The sequence below is a fragment of the Bombyx mori genome, chromosome 23 (assembly GCF_030269925.1).
Source record: "Bombyx mori chromosome 23, ASM3026992v2".
NCBI lineage: Eukaryota > Metazoa > Arthropoda > Insecta > Lepidoptera > Bombycidae > Bombyx > Bombyx mori.
Genome location: NC_085129.1, coordinates 123,000 through 141,011, shown reverse-complemented (window position 1 = coordinate 141,011; position 18,012 = coordinate 123,000). Strand labels below are relative to the sequence as shown.

General features: G+C 59.3%; 1 protein-coding gene across 1 annotated transcript; it reads left to right on the top strand.

Moving 5' to 3' along the window:
- Positions 1 to 627: 627 nt before the first annotated feature.
- On the top strand, positions 628 to 12,384 carry LOC134201159 (uncharacterized). The gene is made up of 4 exons (XM_062675475.1): positions 628 to 2,219; positions 2,570 to 2,797; positions 2,951 to 4,136; positions 12,361 to 12,384. Exons 1-4 carry the CDS (start codon positions 628 to 630, stop codon positions 12,382 to 12,384), a joined length of 3,030 nt encoding a protein of 1,009 aa, XP_062531459.1.
- Positions 12,385 to 18,012: the final 5,628 nt, after the last annotated feature.

Sequence of the window (18,012 nt, the reverse complement as noted above, 5' to 3'; positions counted from 1 at the left end):
GAGCCAGCGTTGCATTTATGCGACTGCTGGCCGCTGGTTGCCATGTCCCCGGCTTCGGCTACAGGGGCGCGCCCTCCTGAGGGGGGTACCGGTATACCGGCGTGGCTTCGTGGATTATTGTTCACTCGAGCGTCGGGCGGTGGTCTGTCGTGCTGCTCGTTGCACTCGATGGACTGCCGGCCAACCCGTAATCCTCACCGTGTGGGGGACGGGGGCCGCTGCCATGAGGTACGGGGCCGCGAGGACGTAAACCTCTATAAAAAATACCCCAATCTTAAGCTCTGGCGCCCGGCGATGGGATGCATGGCTGGTGGGAGACCAGTCGTGAGGGCGTCCCAGGGGACCGCACCCCTGGTTAATAAAAACAGGAAAACCAAAAATGAAATGATCAGTTATGAAGATAATCTACCCCAGGAGGGTACCTCCCGCTCTGCGGGGGGAGAATCCCTCCGTGCGGTCGAGAGATCGGCCGCACGCTGCCCCACCGTTTCTGGGGGGGGCAATAACTGCTCTAAGGGGTCCGAGAAGGACGGCGGTAGTGTGTCCGTGAAGGACGGAGGAAACGATGTAAGTAGAGGAGGGTCCGTGAAGGACATTGAAGTGATTAGTATCCTGTCAGACGACGGCATGGCCACTGCCAGCTCAACCCGTTCGTCCCCGACCAGGAATAGAAGAAAAAGGAACAAAGCATACAGTCCGGACAGAACTGGGAGCAGTTCAGCTGAAGATACGGTGCGCTCGCCCAACAGAGCCACAACCTCCAAGACATCGTCCAAAAGGGGTCGAGGAAGACCGCCCACAATAGGGCAATACGTTGGCCTCACGGCCGCCAAGGAGGCGCACCTGAAGGCCCAACGCGAGGAGTGGGCGCTGCTCGCCGAAAAGGAGATTATGGAGAGCGTCCGGAACCTCAGGGTGAAGGAGAACTCCGTCGCGGGCAGTACCGGGGAACCCAGACCCGATCCTGAAAATAGACTGGAGGAGACCGCAAAATTGGCCGTCACTATTGCGGCAAAGTCAGGAAACCTGAAGGGCACATATGTACGTGCCCTGAAGGAGATGGCTTTCGCCATTCGGGAGGCCAAGGAAGAAATGGCAGCGAGGACTACCGACGGTGAAAATAAGAGGCTGCAGGAGCTCTGCAGCAGGCAGGAGGCCGAGATCCTGCACATGAAGAAGGCGATCGCCGACATGAGGTCGGAGATAGCGCGCCTGGCCCATGCAGTAGGATCACCGGCAGCCGTACCTGCCCCCGCCCCGATCCAACGGAGCGACGATGAGGAGGAGCGGCGCCTCCAGCGCATCATGCGTGCCGTCGGAACGATGCTAGACGCGCGTTTCGCAGTGATGGAAGCACGGCTACCGCCGGAGCCAAGGCTGAGGCCACCGCTGGCCGCAGACCACAGTAGGAGCCGCGCTCAGGAAAAGACGCCGACACCAGCAACGGCAGCAGAATCAATGCCGACGCCCGAACCAACAGCTGCGGTCGCGACCGCGGCACCCAACGGTGGCGGCCCACAGAAAAAGAAGGCGCCGAAAAACAGGCAGCAGCCGGCTCCCGCAGAACCACGGACATTCCCCCCCGCCCCAGCTGCTCTGACGGAAGCGTGGACGACGGTAGCCCGAAGAGGCGCCAAGCCGAGGACGGCAACGGCGACCGGCACCGTGCCCGCTCCACCGCCCCTGAAGGAAAAGAAGAAGAGACTCCGGCCACCGCGCTCGCAGGCGGTTATTGTCAAGCTGCAGCCGGAGGCCATCGAGCGCGGAGTCACCTATCGGTCAGTCCTCGCCGAGGCTAGGGCTAAGATTGATCCGGCAGAGCTGGGGATCCCTATCCAGCGGATACGCTCTGCGGTGACGGGAGCAAAAGTATTGGTCGTAGACGGCGCCGACCAGTACGAAAAAGCCGATTTGCTGGCGAATAAACTACGGGAGGTTTTGCCCTCGGACAGCATTGTCGTCTCGAGGCCGACAATAACGGCCGCTGTCAGACTGAGCGGCCTCGACGAATCCATATCCCGGGAGGAACTTGGTGCCGCGGTCGCCAGGATTGGAGAGTGCCCCCCCGACACTGTAAAGGTTGGGGAAATAAAAATGGGCCCCGGAGGAACTGGCCAGGTCGTGGTCAGATGCCCCATAGCGGGCGTCAAAAGAATATTGGCCGTCGACAAGCTGCGGATCGGGTGGAGCGTCCTTCGCGCTCAACTCCTCGAGGCAAGGCGCCTGCAGTGCTACCGCTGCCACGCACTGGGCCATGTGAGTGCCCGTTGCCCATCGTCGGTGGACCGCAGTGGTGAGTGCTACCGCTGCGGCCAGACCGGCCACAAGTCCGCGGGCTGCACGCTCACCCCGCACTGTACGATCTGCGCCGGCACCGGTAGGCCTGCAGCGCACGTCTCCGGGGGCAAGGCTTGCGCCAAGCCCCCGAAACAGAGACGACCGATGATGAGCACCGCCGAAGAGAGTCAGCGGAGTCGGCCCGGTACGGCTACGGCGACACCGATGGACGACGGACGATGACCAGCAGCCCTTTTAATATCCTTCAGGGCAATCTCAATCGCTCCGCCAGGGCTCAGGACCTGCTGATCCAGAGCATGGCGGAGCGATTGACCCATCTAGCGGTCGTCGCCGAGCCCTACCGGGTCCCTTCGGTTCCCGACTGGGCGGGAGATGTTGACGGCCTGGTGGCCGTGGTCCAGCGTCGGTCGGCGGTGGGCGCTCCGCCCGAATTCGACGTCGTGCAGAGGGGTCGGGGCTACGTGGCAGTCTTCTGGGCAGGCTTGCTCGTCGTCGGGGTGTACTTCTCCCCCAACCGGCCGCTCGCCGAATTCGAGTCCTTTCTAGACGAACTCGGTCAGGTAGTGGGGAGGTCGCGCTCAAGGCGCGCGCTCGTTCTCGGGGACCTCAACGCGAAGTCGTCCGCTTGGGGTTCCCCGGTCACCTGTCCCAGGGGACGGGAGATGGAGGAGTGGTTGGTCGAGAGCGGTCTCGTTGTCCTCAACCGCGGCGCCGAGAACACATGCGTCCGTCGTTCGGGTGGGTCAGTGGTGGATGTGTCGTTCGCGACCCCCGACGTCGCGCGCCGCGTCCGCGGTTGGAAAGTGTTGTCCGACGTGGAGACGCTCTCCGACCACCGCTACATTCGTTTTCGTGTAGCCGCGGCCCCGGAGTCTTCGACGGCGACTTTGCCCTTTGATGGTGGCGCGGAGGGTCCGCGCTGGGCCCTGAAGCGCCTAGACGTGGAACGACTGCAGGAGGCGGCCGTCGTCCAGGCTTGGCGGTTGGACTCCCTGGGCGAGCCGGCGGGCGTGTGCGAGGGTGCAGAGCGGCTGCGCGAGGCGATGTCGCGAGTCTGCGACCACGCCATGCCCCGCGTCCGAGCGTACGCGCCGAGGCGCCAAGTCTATTGGTGGAATGTGGAGATCGCCGGTTTGCGACGCCGGTGCGCCGGCAGTCGACGAAGATACCAGCACCTTCGTCGTCGGAGGCGTCGGGATGAGGAAGAGGAGGACCGGGCGTACGAAGCTTACCGGGTGGACGTGCGCGCCCTGCGCGTCGCGATCGGGGAGGCGAAGGAAGCGGCGTGGAAGGAGCTGCTCGAGACGCTGGACCGTGACCCGTGGGGGCGACCCTATCACATCGCGCGGAGCACCATGCGCCCCTGGGCCCCACCCACGACGAGTACCCTGCCGCCTGACATGGTGCGGCATGTGGTCGGGGGACTGTTCCCGAGCGCACCCGAGATTCCCTTTGTTCCCCCAGTCATGTCGTCAGCACGAGACGGGGCTCGGGCCGAAGAAGACGACGACGTGTCGCCAGCGGAATTTGATGCGGCCGTCGAAAAAATGAAACTAAAAAGAACGGCGCCAGGTCCCGATGGAATTCCAAATCGGGCCTGGGCGCTGGCATTGAAGATGGAAGGTGGCCTGGGACCTGTCCTCCGAGGGCTGTTCAGCAGGTGCCTCCGAGAGGGTAGGTTCCCGGCAATATGGAAAAAAGGTAAGTTGGTTTTGATTCCGAAGGAGGGGCGCCCCAGGGATCAACCCTCGGGGTATCGCCCGATCGTCGTGCTGGACGAGGCCGGCAAGCTCTTGGAGCGCGTCGTCGCCAGTCGCCTCGTTCAGCACTTAGAAAACGTAGGTCCAAACTTGGCGGACTGCCAATACGGTTTCCGGAGGGGTCGCTCGACCTTGGACGCGGTCCAGCGCGTCCGCGACCTCTCCGACCAGGCGTGCTCCCGGGGAGGCGTGTTGTTGGCGGTGTCGATCGACATCTCCAACGCCTTCAATACGATCCCCTGGAGCACGATCTTGGAGTCGTTAAGGTTTCACCGCGTCCCCACCGGTCTCTGGAACCTGATCGAGGATTACCTCGCAGGGCGGGCTGTGGTCTTTCCCGAACGGAGGGGGTGGGGACAGAAGGCGGTCTCGTGTGGTGTCCCGCAGGGGTCGGTTCTGGGTCCGCTCCTGTGGGACGTCGGGTTTGACTGGGTCCTCCGCGGGGCTAACCTGCGTGGCGTGCAGGTCATCTGCTACGCCGACGACACGCTGGTGACGGCCCACGGAGACGACTACCGTTCGGCGTCGATTCTGGCTGCGGCTGCGGTGGCAACAGTCGTAGCCAGAATAAGGAAGCTCGGCCTGGAGGTCGCCCTGCACAAGTCCGAGGCCGTGTGTTTTCACCCGGCTCGGAAGGGGCCTCCTCCCGGCGCGAGCATAACCATCGGAGGGACTGCGATCGCTGTCCGGCCTCACATAAAATACTTGGGGCTCGTATTGGACAGCAGGTGGAGTTTTGACCGGCATTTTGATGTGCTGGTCCCGAAATTGCTCGGGGCGGCGGGTGCCTTAGCCCGCTTGCTCCCAAACATTGGAGGAGGAGGAAAGTCAGTCCGGCGTCTTTACCTGGGGGTGGTGCGGAGTATGGCCCTGTACGGCGCTCCCGTCTGGTCGCCCACGCTCTCCGCTCGCAATGCGGCCCTCTTGCAGAGGGTTCAGAGGGTGCTGGCGGTGAGGGTCGTGCGGGGTTACCGCACCATTTCGACGGAGGTCGCTTGCGTCCTTGCCGGCTCCCTTCCGTGGGAGTACGAAGCAGAGGTCCTGGCTAAAGTCTATCGGCGCAGGGTGCAGTCTTTGGCTCGGGGGAATGTGCCCCGTTTGTCCGTCGTCGCCCGATGGAGGCGTGCTGCGCGTCGCGTGGCAACGTTGAAGTGGAAAGAGAGACTGGCTGCTGAGGAGATCCACCGCGGTTCTCAAACCCGGCGGCGCACCCTTGCAGCCCTGGTGCCCGTGTTGGAGGCCTGGATCAACAGGCGTCACGGCGTGCTCGACTTCCGGCTCACGCAGGTCCTCTCGGGGCATGGTTGCTTCGGGAGGTACTTGTGGCGGATCGGAAGAGAGCCCCATCCCGGATGCCACCAATGCGGGCATCCAGACGACGACGCGCAGCACGCCCTCGAAGCGTGCCCGAGGTGGGAGTATCCGCGGCAGTCACTCGTCGCGGTGCTCGGGGCAGACTTAAGTTTGCCGGTCGTAGTGTCCCGCATGGTCGAGGACGAGCGTTGCTGGAGAGCGATGGCCGACTATGCGGACCTGGTCATGACGCTCCGCGAAACGGAGGAGCGAGAAAGAGAGTGCGACCCAAACTCAGTTGCACTCAGGCGAAAGAGACGGGGTGGGCGGCGCGGGCGAAGGGCCCCCGCTCAGCTCCCGTAGGGACCGTCGGGCGTTGGGCGCGGGGGCGCCTGATGCTCGACACGATAGTCCAGTGGTGGTGGTGAGGGTATAGGGCGCTGTGGCTCCGGTGCCTACCTCACGAAGAAGTTGCGGTCAGCAATGGCCGACGTTGATCCCGCCGTTCGTCAGGCTGGGAGCCGGTGTGGGGGGCCTGCGGGGCGCGTTTCCCTGCGGAATCGTGGGTTCCCCCTATGCCGGAAAGGAAGGAGCTCGTTGGGTTTTAGTCGGTAGTCGTTAAGCTGGGCGGGTTCGGCGCGAGCTGAACTTAGCCCAGCGCGCCTTTTTCAAGGCGTAGTCTCCGTGGACTAATTGGTCGAGGGCGCGGACCTCGGTTCGCGACTTCTTCCTCTTTGTTCCACCGGAGGCGCGGAGTCCGACATAACCCGGTCCGACCCCCGTCGGCCGGGTATCCGTAAAGACTGGGATTCCCCATCGATACCAAAAAAAAAAAAAAAAAGGTTTTTTTTTTTTTTTTTTTTTTTTTTTTTTTTTTTTTTTTTTCATGTAAAATAGCCGGAAAAATTGTTGAGACCATTGCGGCCAAGTCGACTGCAGGCCTCAAGGGCTCAGAAGTGTCGGCCATGAAATCTGCGGCCGCCACACTGGAGGAAAGGCTGCAGGACGTCGTGGACCGCACCACGACGACGGAGACGGCGGGCTTGCGGCAGGAAGTGGCTCTGCTGCACACCCGCCTTGAGCAAGTGTCGACTGAGAATGCCCATCTTCAGTCGGAGAATGGGCAACTTAGAGTGGACATGGCCGAGTTGCGAACGATGGTTGCCGACCTCATCGAGCGGCAACGCAGCTCGGCCCCTGTCCCTCCTCCGCCCGAAGTGGAAGGCCTCAGCGAGGTCGAAGAGTTGAGGCGGCAGCTCCTTATACAGGAGGCGCGCAGCTCCAAGGTGGAGCGTGCGCGGCCGCCCCTCGCCCATGAGGCGAAAGGCAGTGCGCCTGTGCCGGCGCCCCGCAGACGGGTGCAGCCCGCTGTAAAAACATACAGCGGGAAGAAAGCAACACCCGCGCGAGCTCCCGCTGCGGCTGCACCTATACCTGCGGCTGCGGGGGTGCCGGCACCCACGGCCCCTGCAAGAAAACCGGCGTCCGCTCCTGCTCCGCCCCAGCCTGTGAAGGCAGGGCCTGGCAGGAGCCGAAATAAGAAGAAGGGGGGCGTCAACGCCGCCAAACCGGCACCGACTCCCCAGCCCCGCCCACTGCCCCCCGCCCCGGCCAACATGAATGAGGCCTGGACGACGGTGGTGCGGCGAGGGCCCAAAAAGGTTGCGGCGCCTGTCGCGCCGCGCCCCAAGCCCACCCCTGCGGCTGCCGCTCCCCGCCAAGAGGGTCGAGCGGAGCCGAGGGGCCGAAACGGACGAAGGAGGCCGCGCGCCCCGCGGTCGGCTGCAGTGGTAGTGGAGCTGCTGCCGGCCGGCAAAGAAAAGGGCATCACCTACCACGAGGTGATGACCCAGGCGCGCGGCGGCGTGAATGTGGACGCCCTCGGCGTGGAGGGGGGCATCAAGGTCCGGCAGACGGCCAACGGGGCCCGTCTCATAGAGTGCCCCGGCCCGAACACCAACGCCGCGGCCGAAAAATTGGCGGCCCGGCTGAGGGAGATTCTGCCGGACCCCGAGGTGGTGCGCATCGCGCGGCCCGTGAAGATGGGAGAAGTCAAAATCACGGGCCTCGACGAGTGCGCAACTAAGGAGGAGGTCGCCGCGGCCATCGCGTCGCAGGGCAACTGCGCCCTCGCCGACGTCAAAGTCGGAGAGCTCCGGGTGACATATTCCGGAACCCGGACGGCGTGGGCGCGTTGCCCGATTGCAACGGCGACCCTCCTGGCCACCCCTCCACAGGGGCGGCCTTCCGACAGCCCAGGAAGGCTGCGCGTGGGCTGGGTAGTGTCCCACGTGCAGCTGCAGGATGCCAGGCCGTGGCGCTGTCTTCGGTGCTTCGGCACCGGCCACGGCCTCGCCAAGTGCCCCTCGACCGTGGACCGCAGCGGCTTGTGTTTCCGCTGCGGCCAACCGGGGCACAAGGCAGCCTCCTGCACCACAGCCGCGCCGCACTGCGTTTTGTGCGACGCGGCCAAAAGGAAGGCCGACCACCGGGCCGGGGGCCCGGCGTGTAAATCCGCCCCCTCCTCTACAAAAACGAGGAGGGGTGGAAAGAAAAAGAAGCCGGCTGCAAAAAGGGCAGCCGGTGAGTCAGCTCCCGCCGCGGCACCAGAGCAGCCGCAAGGCGGGACAGACGAGGGAGCGATGGACGTAGCCCCGTAATGGGTTGCGTCCATCGCTTCCTCCAAAGTAATTTGAACCACTCCGCCAGGGCACAGGATCTCCTCGTCCACACCATGGCGGAGTGGTCAATCGACGTCGCTGTCGCTGCGGAGCCGTACTTCGTCCCCACCGACCAGGACTGCTGGATGGGGGACGTCGACGGCTCCGTGGCCATCGTACTGAGACAGTCCGCGGCGTTACCCCCCTTGGATATGGTGGCCAGGGGACCCGGGTACGTCGCGGCTAGGATCGACGGGACCGTCGTGATCGGGGCGTACTTTTCTCCGAACAGGAGCCTCGCCGAGTTCGAGCGGTTTCTGGGCGGGCTCGAGACGCTTTTACACCGCCTCGGGTCCCGCCCTGTCATCGTCGCGGGGGACTTCAATGCCAAGTGCACGGCTTGGGGTTCCCCCCGCACGGATGCGCGAGGCGAGGCCCTTTCGGAGTGGGCGATCGCGACCGGCCTCTGTCTCCTAAACAGAGGCACGGTCGCGACTTGCGTGCGGTGGAACGGGGAATCCCACGTGGACGTGACGTTCGCGTCCCCGTCCGCCGTGCGCCGCACCCGCGGCTGGCGCGTACTCGAGGGGGCGGAGACGCTCTCGGACCACAGATACGTCCGATTTGAGCTCTCCGCCTCCTCCTTGTCGTCGTCGTCAGCCGCGGGCGCCCGCGGTGAGGAGGAGCTCCCGCAAGGTGCGCCCCGTTCGTTCCCCAGGTGGGCCTTGAAACGAATGAACAAGGAGTTGCTGATGGAGGCGGCCGCTGTTGCTGCGTGGGCGCCAAAACCCGCGCGGCTCGCGGACGTGGATGCGGAGGTCGACTGGTTCCGGGGCACCATGGCAAACATTTGTGATGCCGCCATGCCCCGGGTCGGCCCCCGAGCACCACGTGGGGGTGCGTTCTGGTGGTCGCCCGAGATCGCAAGACTCCGCGAGGAGTGCGTGAGGGCGCGCCGCCGGAGCGCACGCCACCGCCGCCGCCGTCGTCGCGACGCTACGTTCGCGGAGACGGCGGCCCGGCTGCACGCTGACTGTCGTCAAAAGCAGACGGCGCTGCAGCTGGCCATCGGCGAGGCCAAGAAGCAGAGCATGAAGACTCTCCTGGAGTCGCTCGACGAAGATCCCTGGGGGCGCCCATACAAGATGGTTCGCAGGAAACTGCAGCCGTGGGCGCTCCCGGTGACCGAGCGGCTCCAGCCTCGGCAGCTGCGGGAAATAGTTTCCGCGCTTTTCCCGCCGGCAGAGGGGGGGGACTTTGAGCCCCCCCAGATGGACGCCACGTGGGGCACGCCTCCGCGTCGCCCCAGCGTTCCCGCTGCCGAGGAGCCCCCTCCCCCTATCACGGGGGCGGAGATCCATGCGGCCGTGTCCAGAATGAGAGCGAAGGACGCGGCCCCCGGCCCTGACGGTGTTCACGGCCGGGTCTGGAGCTTGGCCTTCGAGGCCCTAGGGGACCGGCTCGGGGGGCTTTTCGAAGCGTGCCTCGAGTCGGGACGGTTCCCGTCGAAATGGAAGACGGGCAGACTGGTCCTTCTGCGGAAGGACGGGCGCCCTGCGGACTCACCCGCGGGCTATCGCCCCATCGTGTTGCTGGACGAGGCGGGCAAGATGCTCGAGAGGATCGTCGCGGCCCGCATCGTCCGGCACCTGACCGAGACGGGTCCCGATCTTTCGGCGGAGCAATACGGCTTCAGAGAGGGCCGCTCGACTATCGACGCAATTCTGCGCGTGCGGGCCCTCTCCGATGAAGCCGTATCCCGGGGCGGGGTGGCGATGGCGTTATCCTTAGATGTAAGGAACGCCTTCAACACCCTGCCCTGGTCGGTGATCGCGGGGGCGCTGGAGTATCACGGCGTCCCCGCATACCTCCGCCGACTGATCGGCTCCTACCTCGAGGGCAGGTCGATCCAGTGCATCGGACACGGTGGGGCGATGTACCGCTTCCCCGTCGAGCGCGGTGTTCCGCAGGGGTCCGTCCTGGGCCCCCTGCTGTGGAACATCGGCTACGACTGGGTCCTGCGGGGCGTCATTCGGGGACCCCTCCCCGGGCTCAGCGTAATTTGTTACGCTGACGACACGTTGGTCGTAGCTCCGGGGAGGGACTACCGGGAGTCTGCCCGTCTGGCGTGCGCAGGCGTGGCACACGTCGTCACCAGGATCCGACGGTTGGGGCTCGAGGTGGCGCTCGACAAAACCCAGGCCCTGTTATTTCACGGGCCGGGACGAGCGCCGCCTCTGGGTGCCCACCTCGTGATCGGAGGTGTCCGCGTCGGGGTCGGGGTGACCGGTCTTCGGTACCTCGGCCTCGAACTGGACGGTCGGTGGAGCTTCCGCGCTCACTTCGAAAAATTGGGCCCTCGGCTGATGGCGACGGCCGGCTCTCTGAGCCGGCTTCTTCCAAACGTCGGGGGTCCCGATCAGGTGGCGCGCCGCCTCTACATGGGGGTGGTGCGGTCGATGGCACTATACGGCGCTCCCGTATGGTGCCACGCCCTGACCCGCGAGAACGTCGCGGCGCTGCGACGTCCGCAGCGCGCGATCGCGGTCAGGGCGATCCGAGGATACCGCACCGTCTCCTTCGAGGCGGCGTGCTTGCTCGCCGGGGCGCCACCCTGGGACCTGGAGGCGGAGGCGCTCGCTGCCGATTACCGGTGGCGTAGCGACCTTCGCTCTAGGGGGGAAGGGCGCCCCGGCGAAGGTGTAGTTCGAGCGCGGAGGCTCCACTCTCGGCGGTCCGTGCTGGAGGCGTGGTCTCGCCGCTTGGCGGACCCGTCGGCCGGCCTCCGAACCATCGAGGCGGTCCGCCCGGTTCTCGCGGACTGGGTGGGCCGCGACCGCGGATGCCTCACCTTCCGGCTAACGCAGATGCTTACCGGCCATGGTTGTTTCGGCCGGTACTTGCACAAGATAGCCGGAAGGGAACCGACGGCGCAGTGCCACCACTGCGCGGACCGCGACGAGGAAGACACAGCGGAACACACGCTGGCGCGTTGCTCTGGATTCGACGAGCAACGCGCCGCCCTCGTCGCGGTCATTGGAGAGGACCTCTCGCTGTCGCGCGTCGTGGCTACGATGCTCGGCAGCGATGCGTCCTGGAAGGCGATGCTCGACTTCTGCGAGTCCACCATCTCGCAGAAGGAGGCGGCGGAGCGAGAGAGGGAGAGCTCTTCCCTTTCCGCACCGATCCGTCGCCGTCGAGCCGGGGGCCGGAGGCGGGAATACGCCCGTACGTCCCGGCCCCTGTAGGTGGCGGTCTCCCCCCGGTGAAGGTCAAGGGGCGACCTGAGGGGGTGAGGCCGCGCGGCGCGCTACCAGCACTCTAGCGCGCTGCCGTGGAGTGAATAGAGCGACCGGTCGACGGTGTATCGCGTCCCGACCCGGCAGGCTGGTTCTGGTCCAGCGGGGTATTCCGGGACACCAGCGGCACCGTCTGGGCGGCCCGACGGGCTGCCGTACCGAGACGGCCGACGTTTCAGAGCCTTCGATTCGCCTCGAAGGCTCCGTCGGCTGGGCGTCCTTGGGGTGAGCCGCGCCGTCTGGTTGTAGTGTTGACCGCGGTAGCCCCCCTACCTCATCCGGGTTCTGACCTCGGAGGGGATCGGGCGTCGGGTGTAAGAGTGCAGGGGAGTCGTTTAGTGGGTGGGTCCTAAAATCCTTGGGCCCGCGGTCTGCTCACAACACCATGCAGATCGTTGAGTCTCACATACCCCGCGCGCCCCTTTTGCGCGGGGACCTCGTAGGAGGTTCGGCCCTCTACCCGAAAAAAAAAAAAAAAAAAAAAAAAAAAAGGTTTTTTTTTTTTTTTGTTTTTTTTATGTAACACATTCATACTATTTCTCGCTTCTATTCCTCTCGCACTGACATGCCTCATACTATTTCTTTCTTTTATCCATCACCTTACTTTCTTTGCCGGGTGGGACTCCCGCTAATTTGACTACCTTGTATTTTTATCTGTTGGGGTAATAATTTTACTACGTATGTGACCGTTTATTGTAACCTGTTACTACATAATGTTGTTGATACATACATACTACATACTGATGTTACTACATAACTTTTTTACTTAACACCTTTGACGACATTGTCCAATACAACATAGCTACAATATTTTTAAACTTAAATTTTCTTACAGTACAATTTTATAATGTTATGTCTACAGCTTACTATCTATTTCTTATTCTATTCACAGTTTCTTGTCTTCATTCTTTCATAATTCTTAACATCTAGTTCTTTACAATTATTCGTTTCTTACTTTATTTATCAATATGTTTTAACTTAATTTTCTTACAGTACAGTATTATGTTGTTATGTCTAGAGTTTACTATCTATTTCTTATTCTATTCACAGTTTATTGTACTCACTCTTACATAATTCTTAACATCTAGTTTTGTACAGTTTTTGTTTCTTATTCTATTAACAATATGTTTTTAACTTATTATTATGGTTTCTTCCGGTATTTACTCTATCTAAGGATGTCTTTTTAGTTAGGTACTATTATTTAAACTTAGGGATAGTGACATTTTGACTCAGTGTTTCTATAATTTCCATTGTTTCTTCGTCAATAGTATATATATACTCTAGTATATATACTTATTGTCATTTCTTATTGCGGGGTTATTTCTTTGGCTTTTTTCTATTTAGTCATTTGCATATGTGTTCAGTGTTTGTTTGACTTGCTGTGTTGATATATCCATATATATTTATTATATACTTTTATATCAGTGTGTGTGTATGTGTGTGTGTGTGTGTGTGTGTGTGTGTGTGTGTGTGTGTGTGTGTTTATATTTGTCATGTGTGTGCGTTCCGCTGAGTGTATGGGTCATATGTATGCAGTGTTTGATCGCGCCAGGTAGTCCCACTTTTTGCGGGTTGGGCAATCGACACTGAATGCGTTGTGATCCGTACTCTGCAACCTGGAGTGCAAGCAATTGCAGCACTGCGGTTTAATTCCCGCGATGTAGTCGGCGCATTCCTCGCGCAAGTGTGGGCCTCCGCAGTGGCTACACTTGTCTACACTCCCGGTGCAGAATTTGCGGCCGTGGCCGAAGGCGAGGCACTTCGTGCATTGGATGAGCGGAGACTGGTCCTCCACTCTGACCCTTTGCAGGTCCAGATAGAGGGCGCCAGCCTCCGTCATCCTCTGCCATACCTTCGGTCTCACCTGGATGACAACGTGAGAGGTCTTAGGATTTCTGGTCCTCTTTTTATATTTAATTGTCAAATCCATCTCCTCTTGTGATAGACCCATGAAGATGTCGGCGTTTTGAGCGTAAAGGGCCTTAACCATTTCGTTGTCGTCATTGTCCATAAAGACGTCTTTAAGGACGACGAGTGGGTCCTTATTCTTCATGGGCGCTACGATTAACCCATCACCGTGGCTTTTTATCCTTTCTCTCACCTTATCTAGTTCCACTTCCGTATCGCAGCCGAGTATGACTGTGCTATTCTTTGCCTTCCTTATTTTATTTATTTTAAGGCCAGTACCCCTGGCGTCGACCGCCTTCCTCACTCTCGCGAGTACCTCTTCGGCAGTCTCTTGATTGTCCTCGAAGGTCACCGCCATCGAGTGAAGCGCCGGACGACGCCCAGGTTTTGTTGCTGCGGCGCTGGCATATGTTTGGGGAACCATGTTGCTCTCAGCTGTCAACCCTTTTGCTATCTGGCTTATTTGTGTTTTGGCTTCGACGACGTCTCTGGCGACAGTACCAGCCAGATCTTCAAAGAGAGCCTGCGTCCGTCCCACGACACCTTCGGTCGATTTAACTATTTCGGCTTTGGTCTCTTCGAAATTTTTGAACATATGTTCGAGGATGTCAGCACCTCGATCGTCGTTTCCTATATTAAGTTCTGATATTTCATGCTTCAGGTTAACTTCCATTTGACTAAGCCGTGAAGTTAGTGTGTTTTCCACCTCTTGCAATTTTCCCAGCAGTTTTTCTTCTTTGTTAGAAGATGACGCTACTGTATGTATGCTAGTCCCGGACGCCGCTGCTTCCAGACACTTCATCCGCTTACTCAACTCAAAGAGTATGCGGATACTTTTGTCCGATTGTGACTCCAGGAAGGACTTGATGTCCCGCCTCATCTGAGGGTACTGCTGGACCTTTGAGGGTATATCCTCAAACGTTTTCATCACTTCCTGGAGTAATTGGTCGCTCGGTGTCTCAGCATAGTACTGCTGCTGCTTTCTATACAGGTCCATATTATCAAGCGACCTTCTTTTTGTTTCCGGTCTTTTAATGAAAGTCTTTTTTTTTTTTTTTTTTTTTTTTTTTATGATTGATAGTTTACTGGTGGCCCGAAGGCCTTTCCAGTTTCACCAGGACAGGTGGGCGAGCAAAGGCTCAGCCAAGAGGGGTGGGATTTGCTAACAACTGCCCGAGCGCCTCCGAAGGAGACCTAACAACTCAAGAGCAATTGTTTCGCGAATGAATCTACTACCGGATCGGAATCGCGACCCGCTGAGAAGATCCGGCGAGAAACTCAGCGGGCTGACGCATGGGTTAGGTTGCACGTCGACCTCTTTGTCGAGTTCGACGAGTACGGTTACCGGGGTCCCTAAGCCTGCCCCTAGTATTAGAGCTGAAGGCATCTAATGCAAAGGTTATTGGATCTGATGGATCCGTAAGGACGTGTCTAGGGCGTCGACGGTGACTGGCTCCTGCATGATCAGGATTCGGGGAGTAGTCAGCGGCGGCAACGATAAGGCGATTATCATGACGCATAGCCTTATCGAAGTATCGTTCCGACGCTGACTTCATGTATTTCCGAATTGATTCGAGGCCCAGGTCGTCGTGTAGGTCAACGTTCCTCACGAACCACGGAGCCCCGACAGCTAACCTGCAAAAGCGGGATTGTAGGGATTGGAGGGTGTCAATGTGTGTGCGGGCCGCGTGAGCGAACACCACACTCGCGTAAGTCATGACGGGCCTTATGCAAGTTTTGTAAAGTGTCACCTTGTTCCGAAGGGACATTTTACTCCGCTTACAGATCATGGGGTAGAGTCTACCGAGAATAAACGCGGCACGGTCACGGACTGATTTTATATGCGGGCGGAATGTCATCGATGCATCCAGGGTAACGCCCAGGTACTTGACCTTCCTGGCCCAGGGTATGGGTTGTCTAAAGAGAGTAATCGGGGGTGTGAGATTCCTCCTCCTAATCCGGGAGGAAATCCGTGTGGAGCTTCCCCTCTGAAATAGCACCGCAGTACTTTTCGCTGGGTTGATGTCTATGCGCCATTTTCGGAACCACTGTCCTAGGGCTAGGGCTGCGCTCTGAAGCTTCTTCGCGATTAGGGACTTATTTCTACTAGAATAGTAAACAGTCGTGTCGTCGGCGAATAAAGCTAAATGGGTCGGCGGCGACCGGGGAATATCGTTGACGAATAAGCTAAATAGGAGGGGTGAGAGGACAGAGCCTTGCGGGACTCCAGCTGTGAGAGGTCGTGGGGAGGAGCGGGTTCCCTCGACTCGATATCGAAAAGAGCGGTTCGACAAGAAGTCCCGTATGATGAGCACGAGACTATCCGGCACGCCCATGTTGAATAGTTTGAAAATCAAACCATTGTGCCAGACTTTGTCGAACGCTTTTGCGACGTCGAAGAAGAGAGCTCCCGTGTATAACGGTTTTGGTCGATTAAGCCCCACAAGAATGTGCTCCGTGAGGCGGTGCACCTGTTGAACGCATGAGTGATTTGTACGGAATCCGAATTGTTCATCGATGAGAATGCCCTTGGATGAGACGAAGTCTCTGAGGCGTTTGTAGAGCAGACGCTCATACAGTTTGCCTAGAGACATGAGGAGGCTAATCGGGCGGTAGCTCGTCGGATGATTTTTTGGTTTACCGGGTTTATGTATGCCGATAACGTCCGCTTCTTTCCACACCGCGGGAAAGATACAGTTCGCCATAGCGGCATTGAAAATAGATGCCAACATCACGATGAGTTGGACGGGTAGAAGTTTAATAACGCGGTTGGATATACCGTCGGAACCGGGAGCCTTGCGAGGACGTAGGTCTTTGATCAAGTCTTTAACTTCCATCGGGGTGACGGGTGGTAACGCATCAAAGGGTGGCAAGGAGGCTCTGCGTTCTACCTCACTGTCTACTAATTCTACATGAACAGGGTCCACGGATTGAGTGCTGGGCGTGCACTGGGTTTGCAATGTATCGGCCAGCAGCTCTGCTTTTTCGTCATCATCGAACGCCGCGAGTCGGCCTGAGGGGCCTACGAGGGGGGGCATAGTTACTACCGTATCCGATTTGAGAGTACGAGCTAAGCGGTAGTAAGACCTTTGGGAGGGCGCGAGTCCTTCTAAGAAATCAGACCATCTGGCATCTCGGACTTCGGCGATGCGAGACTTTACGTCGCGTTGTAGGGCACGCATTCGAATACGATTTTCCGCGGTAGGATACCTGTCGTAGGCGCGTATCGAGGCGTTCTTAGCTCTAAGGAGTTCCCTAATATCGTCGGACAATTTGAAGCGGTGAAGGAAGTCCTCCGCTACAACTTGTTTCGATGACCTATCTAATGTCGAGGTGATGTGTGACGTTAAGATGTCTATGGCTTCAGCGGTATCCTGAGGAGACGGGATAGAGTCCGGGTTAAACGGGAGCGATGGTGGATCAGATTCAGCCAGGCTGATGCCCAGCGTGTGCCAATCCACCACAGTCCTCGTGACGGGAACGGAATCGGGAGCGCGACCGAGCTTCATAACGACGGGACGGTGGTCTGAATCTAACTCTGAAACTACTTCGATCGAGTGTAAGCGCAGAGTTACGTTTTTTAATAACGCTATGTCGAGTATATCCGGGCGATGCGCGATATTTAGCGGGTAGTGAGTCGGGGTTAGCGGAGCGACGATATCGAAGGCGAGATCATCGACTAACGCGTCAAGCCGCCTGCCATTCGGGGTTGTGGTGTGTGAGTTCCACCTGATGTGTTTACAATTTAGGTCGCCCGCCAGAATGACAGAGCTCCCCATACCGAGCAGCGCCTCGATATCACTGCTTAGAACGATCTTATCCGGTGGAAGATAAACGGACGCGATAACGATCGGCGCGTGTCCCGTCAGTGAGATTCGGCACACTGATGCTTCGATATTAGCGAGCGCGGGAGGATCGAGCGGGACGCAATGCAGGGCTCTTCTATAGTAAATGACGGTACCACCACCACGGGCAGAGAGCCTGTCGTTCCTGACCATGTTATAGTTCGCGATTTTAGGGTCACGGCGCGCGGGCTTAAGTAGGGTCTCCTGCACTAAAAATATATCAATTTGGTGGTTACGCAAAAAGTCAGAAACCTGATCACGTTGATTTGCGAGACCGTAAGCGTTAAAAAATCCTATCGTTACGGATAGGGGCTTTATTCTACTTATATACGCCATTGATTACCGGCGGAGTGAGGGGAGGACGTACGTATTTAATGACGCGTATACGTCGGCGTATTCCTGCACAACGGCGATAAAGTGTTGTGCAGTGGAGGCAGCGCGAATGGCGTCGCCCAAAGCGTTAACGCGCTCAAAGTTGATCGACTGAAAGAAGTCGATCGCTAAAGCGAGATTGTCGGACGCGGTCGGAGGGCAAGTCGCGGGAGAGGGACGAGTCGCGGGGGCGGGACGAATCGCGGAGGAGGGAGTTGTAGCCGTGTTCGTGTACGGCAGCGGTTTTGCCCAGGCCGAGACACTGGGCACCGCTGCCGGAACGAACGCTGGCTTAGCCTGCGACGCAGAGGGTGCCGAGGCTTTGATGTCTGGGCCGGAAGCTCGGAGGCGGTTTTGGCGGGCGACGCGGCGATTTATTTTAGGGGCTCGGGGGCAACCACGGTAATTCGCGGGGTGACCCTGTGTTCGACACAGGACGCAGCTAGGCGGTTCCGTCGCGGTTTTTTGGTCGCGAGCGCAGAGGGCCGTGGCGTGATCGCCCAAACACTTAACACATCGGGGGCGCGCGTGACAGTTACGGGAAGAGTGCCCGTACAATTGACAGTTATGGCACTGG